The sequence below is a fragment of the Sclerotinia sclerotiorum genome, genomic scaffold (assembly GCF_000146945.2).
Source record: "Sclerotinia sclerotiorum 1980 UF-70 scaffold_11 genomic scaffold, whole genome shotgun sequence".
Classification (NCBI taxonomy): Eukaryota; Fungi; Ascomycota; class Leotiomycetes; order Helotiales; family Sclerotiniaceae; genus Sclerotinia; species Sclerotinia sclerotiorum.
In genome coordinates this window covers 1,351,310-1,369,207 of record NW_001820825.1, presented here as the reverse complement: position 1 = coordinate 1,369,207, position 17,898 = coordinate 1,351,310, and the positions used below count along the sequence as shown (strand labels likewise).

The 17,898-nt window shown below is 43.7% G+C and overlaps 7 protein-coding genes across 7 annotated transcripts; 2 read left to right on the top strand and 5 right to left on the bottom strand.

Annotated features, from left to right (window-relative positions):
• Positions 1-255: 255 nt before the first annotated feature.
• Positions 256-1,839, bottom strand: SS1G_08634 (hypothetical protein; the record flags this gene model as incomplete). The annotated part of the gene is made up of 5 exons (XM_001590843.1): positions 256-598; positions 688-896; positions 957-1,198; positions 1,269-1,497; positions 1,549-1,839. The coding sequence occupies 5 exons, from the start codon at positions 1,837-1,839 to the stop codon at positions 256-258; spliced, it is 1,314 nt and encodes a 437-aa protein (XP_001590893.1).
• A 1,027-nt stretch (positions 1,840-2,866) lies between these two features.
• SS1G_08633 (hypothetical protein) lies at positions 2,867-3,606 on the top strand (the record flags this gene model as incomplete). Its single annotated transcript, XM_001590842.1, has 2 exons — positions 2,867-3,278; positions 3,332-3,606. The coding sequence occupies 2 exons, from the start codon at positions 2,867-2,869 to the stop codon at positions 3,604-3,606; spliced, it is 687 nt and encodes a 228-aa protein (XP_001590892.1).
• Positions 3,607-6,036: 2,430 nt separating this feature from the next.
• On the top strand, positions 6,037-7,398 carry SS1G_08632 (hypothetical protein; the record flags this gene model as incomplete). The annotated part of the gene is made up of 1 exon (XM_001590841.1): positions 6,037-7,398. The coding sequence occupies one exon, from the start codon at positions 6,037-6,039 to the stop codon at positions 7,396-7,398; it is 1,362 nt and encodes a 453-aa protein (XP_001590891.1).
• Positions 7,399-8,088: 690 nt separating this feature from the next.
• SS1G_08631 (hypothetical protein) lies at positions 8,089-9,339 on the bottom strand (the record flags this gene model as incomplete). Its single annotated transcript, XM_001590840.1, has 1 exon — positions 8,089-9,339. The coding sequence occupies one exon, from the start codon at positions 9,337-9,339 to the stop codon at positions 8,089-8,091; it is 1,251 nt and encodes a 416-aa protein (XP_001590890.1).
• A 1,111-nt stretch (positions 9,340-10,450) lies between these two features.
• SS1G_08630 (hypothetical protein) lies at positions 10,451-13,657 on the bottom strand (the record flags this gene model as incomplete). The annotated part of the gene is made up of 8 exons (XM_001590839.1): positions 10,451-10,462; positions 10,507-10,891; positions 11,499-11,882; positions 12,034-12,219; positions 12,267-12,535; positions 12,643-12,664; positions 12,772-13,303; positions 13,393-13,657. 8 exons carry the CDS (start codon positions 13,655-13,657, stop codon positions 10,451-10,453), a joined length of 2,055 nt encoding a protein of 684 aa, XP_001590889.1.
• Positions 13,658-14,459: 802 nt separating this feature from the next.
• Positions 14,460-14,576, bottom strand: SS1G_08629 (predicted protein; the record flags this gene model as incomplete). The annotated part of the gene is made up of 1 exon (XM_001590838.1): positions 14,460-14,576. The coding sequence occupies one exon, from the start codon at positions 14,574-14,576 to the stop codon at positions 14,460-14,462; it is 117 nt and encodes a 38-aa protein (XP_001590888.1).
• A 483-nt stretch (positions 14,577-15,059) lies between these two features.
• SS1G_08628 (hypothetical protein) lies at positions 15,060-17,056 on the bottom strand (the record flags this gene model as incomplete). The annotated part of the gene is made up of 3 exons (XM_001590837.1): positions 15,060-15,703; positions 15,943-16,110; positions 16,522-17,056. The coding sequence occupies 3 exons, from the start codon at positions 17,054-17,056 to the stop codon at positions 15,060-15,062; spliced, it is 1,347 nt and encodes a 448-aa protein (XP_001590887.1).
• Positions 17,057-17,898: the final 842 nt, after the last annotated feature.

Genomic DNA, 17,898 nt, shown 5'->3' with positions numbered 1-17,898 from the left:
ACAAACTTTCATAATTCGATTCGCTTCTCAAACGATTTTGCCCCTTGGGCCTTGAATCACAGTCACAAACTAAGGTATCCCATACACCATCACCGAAACCAGAAATATATCACAGAAATAGAATGGCATAGCAGTGTTCCCTTCCTTCAAATTTCCAATAAACACATACATACATAAATATCTACAAACCCCCTCCCCCACCTCTGCAACTACCCCTTCACCCCCTCACCCCCTTACCCACCCCCATCTCAAAAATCACACACACCCACTCCCCACCATCCCCTCCACCCCCCCCTTAGCAACCATACTACACGTACCCGTCGCAGGCGCCTCCGTCCCATTCAGCTGATACGCGACGTGAAAATCCTCAAACGCGATATCCGTACAGGGATACACATTACTACAACTAATACTTGCTGTTCTATCACCCTTTGCACCAGTAAGATAGCCTGAGAAATTGCGGAATGTGATGTCTGAGACTAGGAATTTGGAGGTGCCGGTGAAGGAACCGTTGTTACCGGAGTTTTGAGATATGGCAGCTCCGATGGCGGCGCCTTCTATGTGGAAGTTTTCGAAGAGGATCGAGGTTACGTTGCCCCTGGTTTTTAGGTTAGTTGGGGTTTTGTTGGGATGTTTTAGGGGGGAGATGTGGGGAAGAGAGGAAGGAGAAAAGAAAGGGATAAGTACCAGCCGTCGCCTTGGGCTTGTCCTGCACTTTCGTATCCAGATTGCGGAACTAATGCTCCCACCCATGTTTTGATGTATGCCGAGTTATGCATGTCTAGGTTATAGCTGATGATGTTTACATCTTTTACCGTGACATTGATTACAGATGAGTCTTCGACATATTGGCCTAGAGAACCGATTGCTATGCCGTTACCGCCGTGGCATGTTACCTATTTCACTTTGTTAGTCATGTGCTTGAGTTTGAGAAGAGTTTGTGGAAGGAGAGGTACATTTTGAGCGTAAATGTTGTATGATCTAGGTTTAATTGCAATGCAATCATCACCTCCCTGATAGTAAAAATTGGTTAATTTGATGTTTCTGGCATCCATCGTATCAAAACCATCGGTATTCTGCACCCAATTCGTTCCGTATGGCGCGTTTACAGCGGTGTTGTTGACGAGCATATCTTTAAACGACATGTTGGTACCGTTCATGATATTTATTGCCCAAAGAGGAGAATCTTTTATAGTGACTTTATTTTCAGAAGCATCTGTTAGCTACTAAACTTTTCATAGAAAGAATATGGGAGAGATGAGACATACACTGCTCAACGGTCACTTCACTAACGTTCCAGAAAACAAAAGGCATAGGGCGTCGGGGCTGCGTGTCTGCTTTCTCGACATTATACCAGGCATTTCCGTTCCCATTGATACCACCACCGCCTTTCCCGCTAATTTGTATACGATCTCCTGTGAAGACAATTCCTGCAGCGTGATTTTGGAAAACGACGGGGTAGGAGTTTTCGCGCCAGTACGTGAGATTATCCGACAACTGTCATTCATTAATACTCTGTACATAGTTGGAGAAGGAAGCCAAACGTACAGTCCAAGTACCTTGCCAATCAATCGTCACATCGTCGATAACCGGATTCATCCTCGTTCCTATCCAGTATACCTGATCTTTGGGGAAAACGACGGTACCACCATGATTGCAGTCTGAAAATGCTTTGAGAATTTGAGGTGTATCGTCTATCTGGTTTCCGAGGGAAAGAACAGTGCAAGTCTTCTTCTGAATGCTGCGCGGACGGATAGGAATAACATCATAGCCTCGATTCCCTTCTGCAGCTATGAGAGTAGAGAAGAGTGCTATTGTGGTGGTGATGATGGGACGCATATTGCAATACTGCACCAGAGGAAAAAGAAAATAAGTGAAATATATGAACTGGCAATATGAAATCTCAATGCTTCAATATATACAGAAGAAATAGGAAAAACACCTTCAAACTCGTAGATCCAGTAACACCAAACAAGAAGGACTTTGTAATGAAGACATATTGGAAATATATACACACATTTCCCTCCATACCGATGATTGCATTTTGCATTCATCCGCGGCAATTCATCGCTCCCATTCCCCAAAATAACACAAGCCAGGTCCTCAATTGGAGGTAAAATAACTTTCAGGAAACTTAACCACACACACGAGCTTTCCCCATGTTTACTAGCTTGGAAGAGGATCTTTGAAATGATGGGGTTTCGGCGGTATGATGCACCGAATGTGGGGTTGCTTATCAGCCGACAAATGATCTCATTTTTGAGATGTGAGATGTGAGAATCAGATATTGAAGCTATTCCCAGATGTAAGAAAGTACTAACGACTGATTGTAAGTTTGAAGAATGAATTTTGATGGCGCCTGCTGGATTGACGATACTAAAATTACTACTTATGTAGGTATGGAAGGAAAGACTAGAAATACTGGTTTTGGTGGGATGCACGCACATGGAGCGATTGCAATCACCCCACCATAAGCTTCGATAGCTCAAATACTATACTTGAGCTGCTTTCTATCAATGCGTCATCAACTTTCACACAGAACAGAAAGCACACTGCCATTACCTCGCCACTTTTACTCAAAAGCTACATATACATACCTACATCTCAACCGCCAATAATACAAATAGGAAAATCAATCAAAATAGCTTCTCAAGCCTCTTCACGTCTTTTGCGTCTCGCTCGCACAATGTCTACATCAACCACCACACCAGCATCCATTGGTCCCGCCCCATGGCGCGCTCTCTTCTTATCCCATCTCGCAAAGATGGATTCACCAGAATTCGTTCTGTCATCATTGCATCCAAGTAACGATAAGGATTCTCCAACTCCCTATCTTCCTCGAGCTCGCTACTGTATTTATAGAGGAATGTGGGCTGAGCTCCCAGAGAACAAACGTAATGAAGCTCCTTTGAATGATCGGGTCTACGAGAGTGATCTCCCAACTTTCACTACAGATGTGCGTATGGAGAAGGTTCCGGAGATATTTGCTAGTTCACAGGGTCATGGTGAGGTTGAACAGAGCCAGGGTAGTGGAGGTGGTGGGCCTATTGAGGCGGTATTTTGGGTGAAGGAAGTCATGACACAATGGAGAATCAAGGGTGAAGCATATATTGTTGGTCAAGACATCGAAGGAACGGGTCAAGAATCAAGTGGAACACGAACTGTGAAGACGAAGATCGGAGAGAGAATGAGAGTTGTGAAGGAAGATGGGAAAGAGAATTGGAGCTGGGAAAAAGAACTCACGGCACATTTTGGTAATCTGAGTCCGGGGATGAGAGGTAAAGTTTAAATGGTAATCAGATGAACTGTCCGACTAATTTTATATCTATAGGCAGTTTCAAAAATCCTATCCCTGGAACTCCCGTTTCGCAAACCCCAAGCGATCCTAATTGGGCTTTGGGTCAAAAGGTATCAGATCTAAACGATGAAGCTGCCAGAAAGAATTTCAGGGTCGTCATTATCAAACCCATTGAAGTCGAACAGCTTGATTTGACTGAACCTGACAAAGCAAGAAGATGGAGATTCACTTACATTGGCCCCAGTGGAGATGCGGGAGAGGGAGGAGAGAAAATTGGCGAATGGAAGAAAGAAGAGCTTTGGCCATAAACGAGTTAGATCTTCGATTCAACAATGATACTGGCATGACTTTGCCGCAAATGTCGTAATCGAAGTTAATAAAATATTCTAAACCCAGTTTCCTTTTCTTTTCCCTTTTGAGTTTCGAGTTTCACAATGCAAAATCCTTGAAAATTACAATTGTCTACACACACCTATGGTTGGGTAAAAAACCTCATAAAATAGCGGTAAGTTCATCGTGTATTATATGAACTACAATTATCGTAATCAACTAACCCCATATAGTATATTTAAGTACATTTACCATCATTTTCACCCATACTCCATCCATCGAACACTTCGGCCGTTTTCTAATCCATGCATGAGGAAAAAGTAATGGCGGCCGTTTTTCTGCATGAAGCACGTGTGACAAGGAACGGGAAGAGCTAAAAAGTCTCAGCTAAAAAAATTCTTGTCTTCCCCTGTCGGCCTGTCCTGGTCAATTGACTAAATGGGCTAAATTGACTAAATGCCACGAGACAAAGTGATGATTATGCTTCTAGTTGGATTCTCGAAATGGCTCACCGTTTGGAAAAAGGAGTGGGACGGGGTGGGATCATTTACTCGAGGAGCTATGAGGATGATGGGAAGTCCTATATTAGTGAAGTTTTAAGAGTCTGTTGAAGGGAAGTAAAATTTTAAATGTGCAACAGTTTGAAGAGGTTGATGGTTTGATTACGGAGTACTCGGTAGGTAGTAGGTACCTAGTTGGTGATAACTGTTGACATTGACATATGGGTGGGTAGTATTTATTGTAAGTGTATGTATGTTCCACAAACTCGCATGAAAGCCGAGGTATTTTGCAGCAGTGCAGTGGTTGTGATTTATTTTCCGCGTAAGATCTACCGAGGGGTTGCTTCGTGAATATCGTGATGCACTAAGGCGTGGATAGAGGATGCAGGAGACGAAATACTTAGGTACGCGGTGACGCTATACTGTAACATATATGGCATTGGCAAGGTTCCGAGATGAAAACCAACAAATTCTCAGTCTATGGATGCAGTATAAGACGAAGAAGGGAAGAGGAGGCTGGGAGGGAGTTTGTAGGACCTATCAGATATTCGGATTCACATTTCAAGAAAATCTTCTCGTTCACATTGACACGGCAGCATGGTTTGAATATCAGTTTCTTTGAAAGGGATGAATGATTGAAAGGACTTGGGACCTATCAGGATTTCGAGATCGTACTACGGATAGGATATCAACAGTGAAATCACATCTCCTTCATCTACACTGACACCACAGCAGCAACGACAACAACAACAATATCAGTTATTCTGCACCTGCCCGATGTATATAAAATTACATCGAATCTGAATCTATCATGTTGTTGTAAAGCTACCGACGACATGGTCGAAATGAGAAAAGTGCCGTGTTTTCTCACATAATAACCGCTCGGTGATCTACTTTACTCTTGTTGCATGTTATTACGTGTTCTGTAACTCCTTTGAATTCGATTTTCCCATTTTCGTATCCCCAATGACTTTTCATATGCAAAGTGAATATTGATCACGATTCAAAGTGAAGGTTCAGGGAAGATGTGCTTCTGAACGGATAGAGCCGTCGGTGCCCTCCAATAATAATCCATCGTACCGTTTCTTTTTCTTTGCAGGAAGTGCTGGTGCACCTCCGATTTGTTTCAATATTGTGGGTTAATTAAGGGTATAAGAAAAATGAGGTTGATAATTCGCTTGTTGGTCGTTGAAAATGAAGGGGTCCACAAGATCCGAAGAATCCCTGAATATCATTAGCGTGCGATATGCTAGGATTGTACTCCATTCCATTGAAGGTAGCTTGTCTACCCTCATTCATCCATCCATTCATCCACACCACACTCAAAGTCTGCATCGAGTTGGAAAAAATAAAATAAAATAAAATAAAATAATAAAATATAATACCCGCCCTTTAATTTTTTTTATCACCCTATGTAAGGTTACATGTAAGTTCACGGCAGTTTCATGCATATAACTCTTATAGATATAGGTCGGTACGCGCATTCTCTTACAATCGCCAATTCAGACCTGCAGGTAGTGAGCACTCAATTATTTTGATCCGAGATATACATTGAATACTCCATATATTCTTCATTCACAGATCACGCTCTTGGTTAATAAAGTCCCCCAGGTCTTGTAATTGAAGCAAAGAGATCAGAACTACTTTACTTCAATCTCCTATGCTCCGCGCGAAGAGTCGCACGCATTGTCCAACTATTCATTTTCGTACTATTCTCCTTATGACGCTGTGATGATGGTACTAGTATTATGACCATCTATTGACTACTTGACTACCTCGAAGCTTTTAACTCTCCATTCGAATAAACCATTTATTCTACCGCGATCAGTATACGCCGAGTAACACTATCTGCTAGCAATATACCACTCATATCAGACCGCTCTTAACTTATCTTTATCCATATTCACCATGCCGATATTTTCAACATTGGAGGCATTGACAAACCTCACCCAAGCCATACCAGATTGGAACACACGACTAGACGACCTAAATAGTCAAATAGCATTACGACAAATCGAGCTTGCACGATTGGTAGACACCAAACCCGCACGCTCCTTGAAGAACAAAGGTTCCACCGAATCACTACGACCAAAAGATGGAGAGGAGATCATCAGCGAAGTCCAGGACATCATAGAAAAGTCCTCACCTCTTACCGGATCCCCTAAATCTGCTCAAAATGAGACTCCCGCAAAAGCACGACCCAATTCCCCGTCAGTAGCTCGAGCTGCTGCTGCCGCAGCTCTCGAATACAACCAACCCCCATCCGAACCACAATCGCAATCACCGAAGCCCCTTACTCCGCGAGCATCACCCACCGCCTTAGCTCGACAATCATCGCAACCTCCACCCCAAACTGAACCACTACCACGGGCTCCGGCCGTCCTCCGAAAACGAAAGACGGAATCCCTCGCATCGGGGACTTCTCAAGCCCCAAGATACAGAACCAGATCAATGATAATAGTATACTACGACAGCGCCGTGCAAACCGCCTTTGAAGAACTCGTCAAATTTGTGAGCGGGAATCGAAATGCCATGAGAAAGGGAAAAATGGCAGCTAAAATGGCGGAAATGAGACGAGCTGCGGAGATGGAAGCCGAGGAGGAAAGCGACGATGAATCCGAGTCCGAGGCTTCAAAAGCTCTAGGCAGTGCATTACCCAAACCTTCATTACATCACCAAGTCGCTTCGCAAGAAACATCGAACGGAGCACAGCTGAATGGGGGAGATACCGGAGCAGGAACGAAACTAAAATTCACCTCGACGAGAAACATGGGTGCATCTCGCGACCGCATGACAGTTGGAAACACCATGAATGTGCTACGAGGATACCGACGAACCGGGGCAGGAGGAACCGGAGGAAGCGCCACGGATATATTTGACGAGCTAGACAAGGGACTCGAATGGTGTCAAGGACAATGCGAACATGCAGCACACCAATTCCTACGTGACGGAGAATGCAGCACCGAAATCGAGAATATCAAAAAGAGACTTGCGGAGGTACGAGAGATTGCCGAGAAGAAGATGGAAAAATTGAGGAAGGAGCAGGAATTGGAAAGGAAGGATGAAGTTTCTATCTCGATGTCTTTGAAGGCGGAGGAGGATGCACATACTAATGGAACGAAATTCATACCGCCAATAGCTCCGATTCAAGATGGACCTGTCGTGTTGGAGGTTGATGATGATATGGAAGTGGATGATGAAGATGATGATAATGATACTTTTGATCCGAGAAAATTGGTCTTTAAGCGCTCAGGGGACGTCGCGTACTGAATATTTCAGTACATACATTTTGGATGGCAGCATAGCATCAAGACTTCCCTTTCCTTCCCTTGACTTTTGCGAAAATCTAAAATCTCGGAGTTGTTTTGGAGTTGGGATCTTCGATTGTGAACTGATGCGACTCTTTGAATGATAGGTGAGGATTAGTTATACATGGGATTTTATACGCTTTGGAAAATATAGTACAGAGATATCTTTTTATATTTATATATGCGAATATTGGCATTTTTTAGGGTGCACAGCATATAGATCTGTGGTTTGGGCGATGGGTATTTGAGTTGGATGGAGGGAATTACTGGATGAGGTGATGGATGAGATGAGGATATTCATTGATTTTGATTTTGATTAGCATGGGGATGGGCGTGGGGGAGGAAAAGTATTTTGCATTATACGGAAACGGGATGGAGGTTGATATATTTAAATACTATATAACTCAATAATGTCAATTATCTTATCATATTGTATCACGTTTTATCTCATGTTATGTACAAGTAGATCTTGATGGCTTAGAATACGGCAACACTCAATCATCTATATTTATGTATATAGATCGTTCATGTAATCATGTACGGGGTCTGTTTCTAGCTACATGACTTTTTATTCCTCCCTTTGAGAAATTTCCATCTAAGCATAAGCCATCGATTTTCCAGTTCGCAGTTCGCGCCGCCCCCCTTGTGCCATCTATCTAATGATAGCTCCAGCCAAAGATTTAACCTTGCAAACACCACCACTCTCAGTGACCAATTTTCCGACGCCAGTCTTAGGATCCTCTCCCTCTTTACTCAACTCCTTGACAACACCCGCATCAAACGCAGCTTCCAAATCAACAGTTGTAGTAAAACCCGGTTGGATCATCTCCCAAACTTTCTTCTTTGGGTTCAAAACTCCCTCAGGCTCTCCCTTCCAGCCCTCGAAGAAGACGCGTTCACCGGCCTTAGCTTCGGCTGGTGGAGTAACAAGTTCAACTGGCCCGGCGTGGTGATCTTCTTCTCCTTCCTTTAGTTTGGGAGATGCGGCGAGGACCATGGCGCATGATTTGATACCGCGCATCTTCACGGGTTTCAGATTGCAGACGACTACTACTTTACGACCTTGCATTTCTTCGAGAGGAACGAGACCATTGAGACCCGAGCAGACTGTTCGCACAACTTGTCCTTCGTATTCAGATGTATCATCGGTTCCGGGCTTGTCACCCATAGCAATAGTGGAGACAAATAGAGAGTCGGCTTCTGGATGCTTGATAGCTTTTAAGATATGACCGACACGGAGATCAATCAAACATGGAGAAAGAGGAGCAGATGGAGCAGGAGCCTTTTGAGGTTTTGGTGCCTTCTCCTTCTTCTCTTTCTTTTGCTTGGGTTGTTGTGCCTGTTCGCCTGTCACAGCCGCAACAACTGTATCTTTTGCCTCTGCAACCTTTTCGGCAACTTGGGCAATAACTCCCTTATCACCCTTTTCCTTAGTTCGATCCGCCAATTCCTTTTGTTCACCTCCTGCTGCAGCGGCAGCAGCAGCAGCTTTCTCTTTCTTCAAACGCTCCTTCTCGGCTTTAGCATCAACAGGAGGCTTAACATATAAAATCTCCTCGGGATCAACCTTGACTTTCTTCTCCTCCTCAACATTCAAGCCAAATATAGGCGAATTCTGGACAAAATCCACATGGCGCACAATATTTGGATGACCCTTTTCTCCCGTTCGCTCCTCACTACTCCATTTCGCAACCTGGGGTGCCAAACTCTCGTAAATGGCAATATCGGCAGCAGAGGGTTTGGAACCAAGAAGCGTTGTTCGCGATGCTAAATGGGTGTTTAAGGAATCGAGGAGGGATTTGGTTTCAGGACTGGAGGTCTTCAGACGCTCTGATGTGAGGGTCCATTGTTTGAGCTCGGTTTCCTCGGCGGGAGTATATTTGATAGAGGAGAATGTGGCCATGGTTCTGAAAAATTTAGTGTTTGCCCTGGCGATGGCGCGGGTGATGAGACGTGGGAAATACAGTTTGATGGTTGGTGGTTTGGAGGGGTTGAGATGGATGGATGTTTGTTGTGTTTGTTTATTTTTTGAGTCAACAATCAAAATTTCTATTTTACCCCACCATTCTATATTTCCCACTCCGTACCTCACTTCACTTGATACTTTACTTCAACCCCATAAAGTAGCGCATACTTTAATAATAATCCATATACAAACTAACATATTGAGGTATAAAACTCTACAAACAACCGTCGAAATTTTATTTCTGATCAATTCTCCCGATCTTACAATCTCACTTCCCAGCAGCACGATTAAAAATAAAGTGAGCTTTACTCTGGATTAGTTCCCCTCATTGTTCGACTAGCATTGAAATACTATATCAGGAACATTTTCCATTCTCAATACCCCTAGAATATAAGGATGGTACAAGAACATATCTAACTTAAAGCTATCAACCACCCACCCGAATATTTTGACCCGGTAATCGTAAGTCTTACTATATTTCCACCAAACCTAGTAAATTATATCAACCCTCCATCCACTAATTTCGTATTCCGATACAGAGAAAAACAATAAACCATCATCATTATTTTCTTTAAAAAGCAACCCATTTCAAATTCAAAGATAAAAGAAATAGAAAATCAAATGCTTTTTCTATTCCGAATATGTTACTAATAAGCTCCATCCTTTCCTATACCACCATCCCTATGAGACATCTATATATATTTAATTGATACATTCCATACCTCATTTCAATCCTTGATAATGATCCCAGTATAACAAGTTACGAAGCAAGCCAAAAACTCCGACGCTGAATACATACTCCTGTTCCCGCTCCGGACATGTCATCATGACCATAACCACCCTTGCAAACCCCCGACAAAATTCTTTCTCGACATCCATATGGTTGTTGTCATATCATATAAAAACACTTATGGCGACCACGAGAATCGCTCGTCACCCCCAAAAACCATTAGCGCCCCTTTCATTCCCCGCACCCGCGTTACCCCCTCCATCTCCAGAATTCGTGCTGTGATTATGATAAAATGGATCCGCCGTCCCATCACTTACATCACCACTCAAGCTATGACTATTAATATGGCCATGCCCGTGCCCAGGAGCACTAACACCAATACCTCCACCCATCCAGTTCTCAAAACCAACTGCTAAACTCACTTGATCCTGCAACCACCAATCCTGACTCTGAACTAACTGCTCCACACCCCCAAACATCGTGCTCGGGCTAACATGTCTATTCCCACTAGTCAATGGACTAATGTTACTTCTAGAAGCGCCATTTGCGATACTGGGACCGAAAGACTGAGCTTGATGGGGATACATTGTATGAGAAGGGTGATATGCAGAGACGGGTGAAACTTGTGTAGAATATGAAATAGGATCTGGATGATCTCGTTGTACCGACACGGTACTGTGGATTCCGGTGAGTGAAGACTCTGTTGATATGTCGTTCATCAAGTTATTAGTAGGTGGGACTTTCGAATCGGTAGGATAGCTATAGAGGCTCTTTTGTAAGTGGCTTTGACTCCTTGCAAGTGATTGTGGATGCGGAGATGTCTGGAAATGAGTAGGTGATGATGCTGATGATGGTGTTTGTACTATTACTTCTGCTTTTGGTGACGGAACATCGGCTGTCGAGAAGTGCCCAAACCTGCTATCAGTACGGGAGAATATAGAGGATGCTTCCGCGGGAAGATCGATATTCCATTTCCGAGCCAACACAGAGAGTATTGAGAGAGTGCGACGTGCACAGAGCCAATCATCGGCAATTTCCTCGAGATGTTTGATTCCGTGAATTATGTCTCTCTTTGCAGTCTTTTCAGGAAGATTTAGGAGGTGAATCGTACAAGCAGAGTGAACAATGTAAACTGCTATATTGCAAATTTGTCGAAGTCCATATATGCGCTTGTACAGGCGCATCAATTTGGATATTGAACCGGCCGCTTGCGTGCAAAGTTTTCGAGGAGATACATGTGTCGGTAAAGGTGATGTACTTGGATTGTATTTGAGAAAAGGACGGAACAGGTGGATGTAGAGAAGATGGAAGAACATGCTATTTCATATCAGTATTGAGTACAGTGGATACATTAGGTAACACATACTGCATTAGAAGGACATTAGGTAATTGTCCTTCTTTCGCTTCAAATTCCTTTGGTAAATCTCTTTTCCAAGCCTCGAGTCTCGTTTGTAACTCGCTAAGCTTCTTCAGCTCCTGAGATCTTCCAACACCCCTTTCCACACGTTGTGGGTGATAAAAAAATGTAAGAAGATCACTACTAATCTCACAGAGACTGGAAATTTGTAAAGCTACAGCTCTTGTCCTTGATGGTTGGGAATGTAATTGGCCTATTCCATTATCTGTGTAGGGTGACCAAATTTCATCATCGTCGAATTTTTTTACATCATATTTAGGGACCGTAATCTCAGTCACCGATAGCTGAGGAAGTCTACCTAAGTAATTCGAGAAACATTTATCGAACAGAAAGCTATGGGGAAAATTTAGCTACTGTCTCAATTTAATTTTCATAAGAAAAGTGAGAAATTAAGGCTGTTAGGGGGGCAAAAGAGAGATTGAGACACATAGAGCAACAAATTAGATGTGACAAAGGATGTACTGAAGCGATTAGACAAACATACCAGCCCCAGAATGTGACTCTTCTGACATCAATCTCCTTCTCATCAATAGGACAATCGTTCGTATTGCTTTTACTGATTCCAGGATCCAGATGGAGACCCATATCCTGAGCCATTCGAAATGCCATTCCAGAGTAAACCCATCCCTTGCCTTCTCGCCCTCCGCCAGCCTCACGAACCGACATAAGGCTAAGCGATGTTAGAAACGCATATAGAAACGCGGGATGATAACTCACCAAAGTGCTTGTATCGTGGTCAATCTTGGCTTTTCGTACTCATCGTTTTCAAAAATCAGTCGTTTAGCTTCCGCAAAATAATGATCACCTTTAGTTGCTGTATCCCCTGGATCAGCACAAGCCTGGGGAGAATTCGTAAAATGACACCCCAAAGCCAGCATAGCATTAACCTGGAGAAGTGAGAAGATGTTGGAATAGAGAGTTGAATCTTCACTAACCAATAATGATGAACAATGCATTGTTCTTTTTGGGTTGCCTGGAGGTTTGCCCTAAATCCAGAAACCATTAGACTTGTTTCAAGAAACACGGTCCAGGAGAAGAGGAAATGAGAGCAAGTAGGCAAACAAGTGAAAATCAGGGACAGGAGAAGGCATACCAAAAGGAAGTCTTGATAGAACCTGGCGACACCAAGAAGTCAGTAATTCCTAGAGCAAAAAGAGGAAGTAGTGAGGGAATGAAAAAGGGGCGGAGTGTGGGCTGAGGAGTATGGAAAAGAAAACCTTACAGAGATTTGCTCAATGTCGTAAAGTATGGATAATGCCATGTGAAATACATATTAATCAAATGCACGATAACCTCTGTATCGTTCGTGACTGTTGTCCACGACAAGAGAGGTTCGTCTTGTTGGGTGGTTTCTAACGCATCCCCATCCTCAACATCTGCTGCATCAAGATAGATCAAATTTGAGGTGCCCCCCAAAAACCTTACCGAACCATTTTCCAATCTCAATTCACCCATCTTCCCCGACAACTGACTCTCGAAATTCGGCAAATTAGTTGTCGTATATGACGTGTTATCGTAAATATCGTCGTCTCCCTCTTCGAGTGCTTGCTCCTGCTTCAAAATGTTCTCTGCTACATCATCGAGACTTTCACACGTTCGAATTTGGCGAACTAGGTCTGGTACATCCTCCTCAGCGGCGTTCAATATCGCTTGTATCAAAGTTTGTAAAGTGGAATTGCGGGTCTTGAGACTATCGATCTTGTCTTTGTATACCCCTTTCCTTCTATGGTCCGATAACGGATCGTATACACATTCTGTTGATCCAAAATGTCAGCTCAGGAACCCAACTAGGTTTGAATGTCCAATGGACATTGAATCAATACAAGATATCAAATGAGCATACCAGTCCCATATACACTTGAGCAAGCTGCGCAACTTGGCGTATTCCCATCGCATTTGGACTTGCGTTTCCTACATGCGACGCAAGCTGTGGAAACACACCTCCTCTTCATCGCGGCTACATCTCTACTACTCCTCGGCCTTTTGTTCGGGACTGGACTATCCCTATCAATGGTCGCAATACGCTCATGATCCGGTTTGATTTTGATATCAGTCAATGAGGACGACGTCCCTCCATACATATGACCCGCATCCCGTACGCCAGCCATCCGGGGGAGAGGGGCGCGATCCTCAGTTTATGCTCTGACGTTACCCGGTATCGAACCCGTGGATAGGGATTGATGCGGTGTACAGTGGTGCGGTGCGGTGCGGTGCGGGTCTCCAGCCGATAGACAATGCTTATCAGATAAGTATTTGCACACGCGCGGCTCCAAGTCCTCGGGGAAATAAGAACAAGAGAGAACCCTACCACGCACCTACCAAGACTTTTGAGATTGTGAGCAGTTCAGTTATAGAGTGTAACCTAGTGCTATCGTAAGCAAAGTTGTTTTCCTCTCTCTACCAAATATGCTCGGATTCTTATCAATATTCTGGCTGCACGTTCCATGGGATTTCCAGCCGTGATCAAGAATGTAGAAAGAGAATTCTCCTTCGAACAGTTTTCCTGGAGGTTGAAGTAATGATTTTTCGAAGATAATTCCATATGGTCTATGAAGCACGATGCCTAAGGAAAGGAAAAGCAGGAACGTTGTTTGCCATTAATACTTTGGATGAATCGTCAAGGTGATTGGTTCGAGATTGGGGATACAGAAGGTGGAGATGATTTTAACCCTTCTTACGTATTTGGGGAAATTTCTAATACATCGATTTGATTGGTCAGAGTAAACATCAATGATTGGACCTATGAAAATCCCCCTCTCTTGTTCAGCATTTTACATACATATAATCATTCGACTTTAATATCTAATATTACACCAATAATACTTTTTCCAATTTCAATGTTACTCAATATTGACTTTTGGCAAATGAAAGATCCAACTCTCCGCATTGATGAGAATGGATGCTATTTGATCATGTCTTACCTACTACCAGCTTGTCGTCGTAGTTTCTCAATTGGCGAGCCATCATTGTCTTCATTTTCATCAACATCCTTCCTAGTTCTCGTGATTTTGAAGGTGCGCCTGCCATCTATTAATGTATAACTGCTGTACTGCTTGTCAGCACTTAATGGAGGCGGCTCCATTTCCATTTGTGCTACGCTTCTTCCTCCCCGTGCCTAACCTTGCATGATGGCCTTATGATAATCATTTGTTGATAGCTTGCCAAACCCGCTTCCAAGCCGCGTTTCTAGCTATGTAAGCCTCCACATCTATCCTACAAGTGCTGGCAAAGGTATTCGAGCACTTGATTGTCATGACGCTATTAGGGCATTCAGAAACAACGTGCACAGTAATTTTCTTTTTCAATGACAATCCTATTACTATTTCCATGTACTCATTAAGTTGATCCGCAATAGGGGTATTTTACGTCGCCGTTTGACCTTGAAAACCCCCAGTAACTCCACATTATTCATGCATGGTATTTTTCGCTCACTCGTACGATCGCGTCCAACAAAGAACCCAGCACCACGCATCCTTCTCGCCCTCGCCCTCGTATATTTTTGTGTTTGTCTTATCCAGCTGCAAATGTACTTCTCATGCGGAGCTTCTCTCCATACAACCACAACAAGATGGGAGCCGGCCATCCCAGCCCAATCGCAATAAATCCAAGCAAACTGTTGCCCCAACCATAATCTAACGCTGCGTACATGTATGGTGCAAACAATGGGAATCCGAAACCAGCCAAACTTCTCATGACGGTGGCTGCACCTACAGCACTTGCAGCGTATTTGGTGTAGGAATCGACAATATACGTTTGAATGCATTGAAATCCAATGATAGTTCCTGCCGCGAAGATTGCCGCTCCAATATTTGGCACTATCCAGTGAGTTTGGGCTTGAGCACTCCATCCGTACCAGAAGAGCCCGACTGGCACAAGGAAGGCACCAGGAATCATTAGAGGAACTCGAAATTCGGGCTTTCCGACTCCATTGTTACGTGCTTTTAAGGCTCGATAAATCCTGTCTTGTGCAGGCGCACATATCTGCGTACCTAGGAAGAAACCAGTGCCCAAAGAAATGTAGTTCAGTCCACCAATTGCAGTACTTTCGCCGTATACACCTTCCCACAGTCCTGGAAATGTAGAGAGTACGAGATACATTATACCATAGAGGTAAGCCATATATACAGCCAGAACCTGTATAATCACTTGCGTTCCTAAATCCGAGAGTCAGTACAGGGAAGATTTGAGGGGAAAATGTTCTGCGGGGGGCTTGTCATAGTGAATTCACTATGAGACCATTGCCTTCTATATGAGCAATGATTCTTTGAGGAAGATACTTTCTTCCTCAGCAAAGTCCTCATCAACTTGTTTATCTTTGAGACTTTGCAATGCCTGTGTGGAGTGTGTGCCAGAATAATAAGAACAAAGGATTTAATGAAACGCTTAAGCATACCAAGTAATTTGAATGGTCGCGTTAAACTAATCTTGAGGGTCGTAGTAATGGTTCGGTTTGGTACATCCCATTCTGTGTGCAGATCTTGATTTCCTGTTTCCTGGATAAGCTTGTTCTTCTTGCGTCCCAGCAAAACAGGCGCAAACGTTTCTTGAAGAAAGAATAATCCTATAGTTTGAATGACTGCATCAGCTATAGTGGTAGCATAAAATACCCATCTCCACGTAGTATTCTCAGCTATAAACCCGCCTGCTATTGGCCCTATTGCCGGCCCTAGCAGCGGAGCGAGGGAGTATACAGAGATTGCTTTGCCACGTTCTTCGGCCGTGAATAAATCACTGAGCACTCCACCTCCAAGAGCCAAAGGCGCGGAGCCACCTAGACCGGCCAGAAATCGGAAAGCAATCAGTTGTCCCTTAGTATGCGCCAGACCACAGCCAAGATTGAAAAACAAGTATACGAGGTTGCTTATTTGCAATACAATCACTCGTCCAAACATTTCACTTAGGGGACCAAGGAAGAGCGGGCCTACTTCAGTGTCAGTGGCCGTCCATAGTTGGGACAAGAGAATCGACTTACCAACGGCATAAGCCAGGACAAAAATAGACAGCACCAAACTTTGCTCTATAGAATTCACAATATGTAAATCTGCAGATATCGAAGCAAGAGCTGGTGCTACCATCGAGGAGGAAACGGGGGATATAAAGGTGAAACTCGAGACTACCAATACAGCAGCCCATTTACGTCCGATTTTCCAATTCTTAGGGTTCTCTGGATCATCCGGTCCTTCCCAGGAAACTAAGTTTAAATCCCTAACACTTTTCAAGCTCTTTCGGGTCTTTTCTCTCCCCAACTCAACATCCCTCTCAACCTCGATCCCATCTATGACTTCTGGCGATATAGTAGAAACACCATCGGTATCTGTATCTTCCGAATCAACTGTAGAAGCGTGCTCCGTCTCTTGATCTATTGTTCCTTGAGTATTAGGGTGTCCGGTATAGTACGAGGTGTCATCGAGGTGATTTCCAGACAAGCATCGATTTAGCCCAGGCGACGAATCAGGTCTTGATGCACCTGACTTGCGTGTCTCTTGCCTCGTTATTGAATCTATCATTTTGGACATAGACGCACTTGTAGTATTTTCGATATCCCTGGTGCTTATCTGTTGTTGTAATCTCTTCACTTTTTATTGTGGCGAAAGAGAACTCAGAAGTAAGAAGGAAAAGAAATCATCAAACAGAAACGAGGAAGTATTAGATTAATAAATATCAGTAGAAAAAAGGCCTCATAAGTCATATGAGACTTCAACTGAAAATCAAAGTGTAATCATAAAGGATTTCAAAATGAAGGACCTACCGGAACCTTTAATATAGGAAATATATTTACTCCCCGCTTTCTTCATGCTTGATGGAGATTGGAGATATGTAATAGGCTATAAGAACATGCCGATTGACCGCTCTCTAACCAATTTTCAAACACGAGAGGTAGTGTTAGGCATCTAGACAAGGTAAACTGGGTTCTTTTCCTCCACTGCTCTCTTCACGAACGGATATCGGCACGTCGACACACCTCGGGAAGCGGTAAACAAATTTCTGTACTCAGTCATGTGATCCGTATCGGCAACAACGCTCTTAAGTCCGCTTCTGAATAGCAAAAATCTAGCCTCGGAGTTTAAACTAAGATGTGGCGTGGTGGATCGTGACGAGCAGCAAGTGGAAGTCTAGGGGGCAAGGGGTAATGGCAATGTAGATATGCTTCGAAGATACGCACGGTCTGGTCGTCTGAAGAAGGTTATCGCTCGCATGTCCAATCCTGTGGCTGTTATTGTGTGAATGCATGCAGTGCTCGCAAATAGGAATCAACGGGTAAGGGAACACCGCGAGAGACGATCTGTCGCTGGAAGGAGTACGTCAGCTTAAGCTCCGATTGCAAGACTTCCCCTGCAATGCTGAAGCT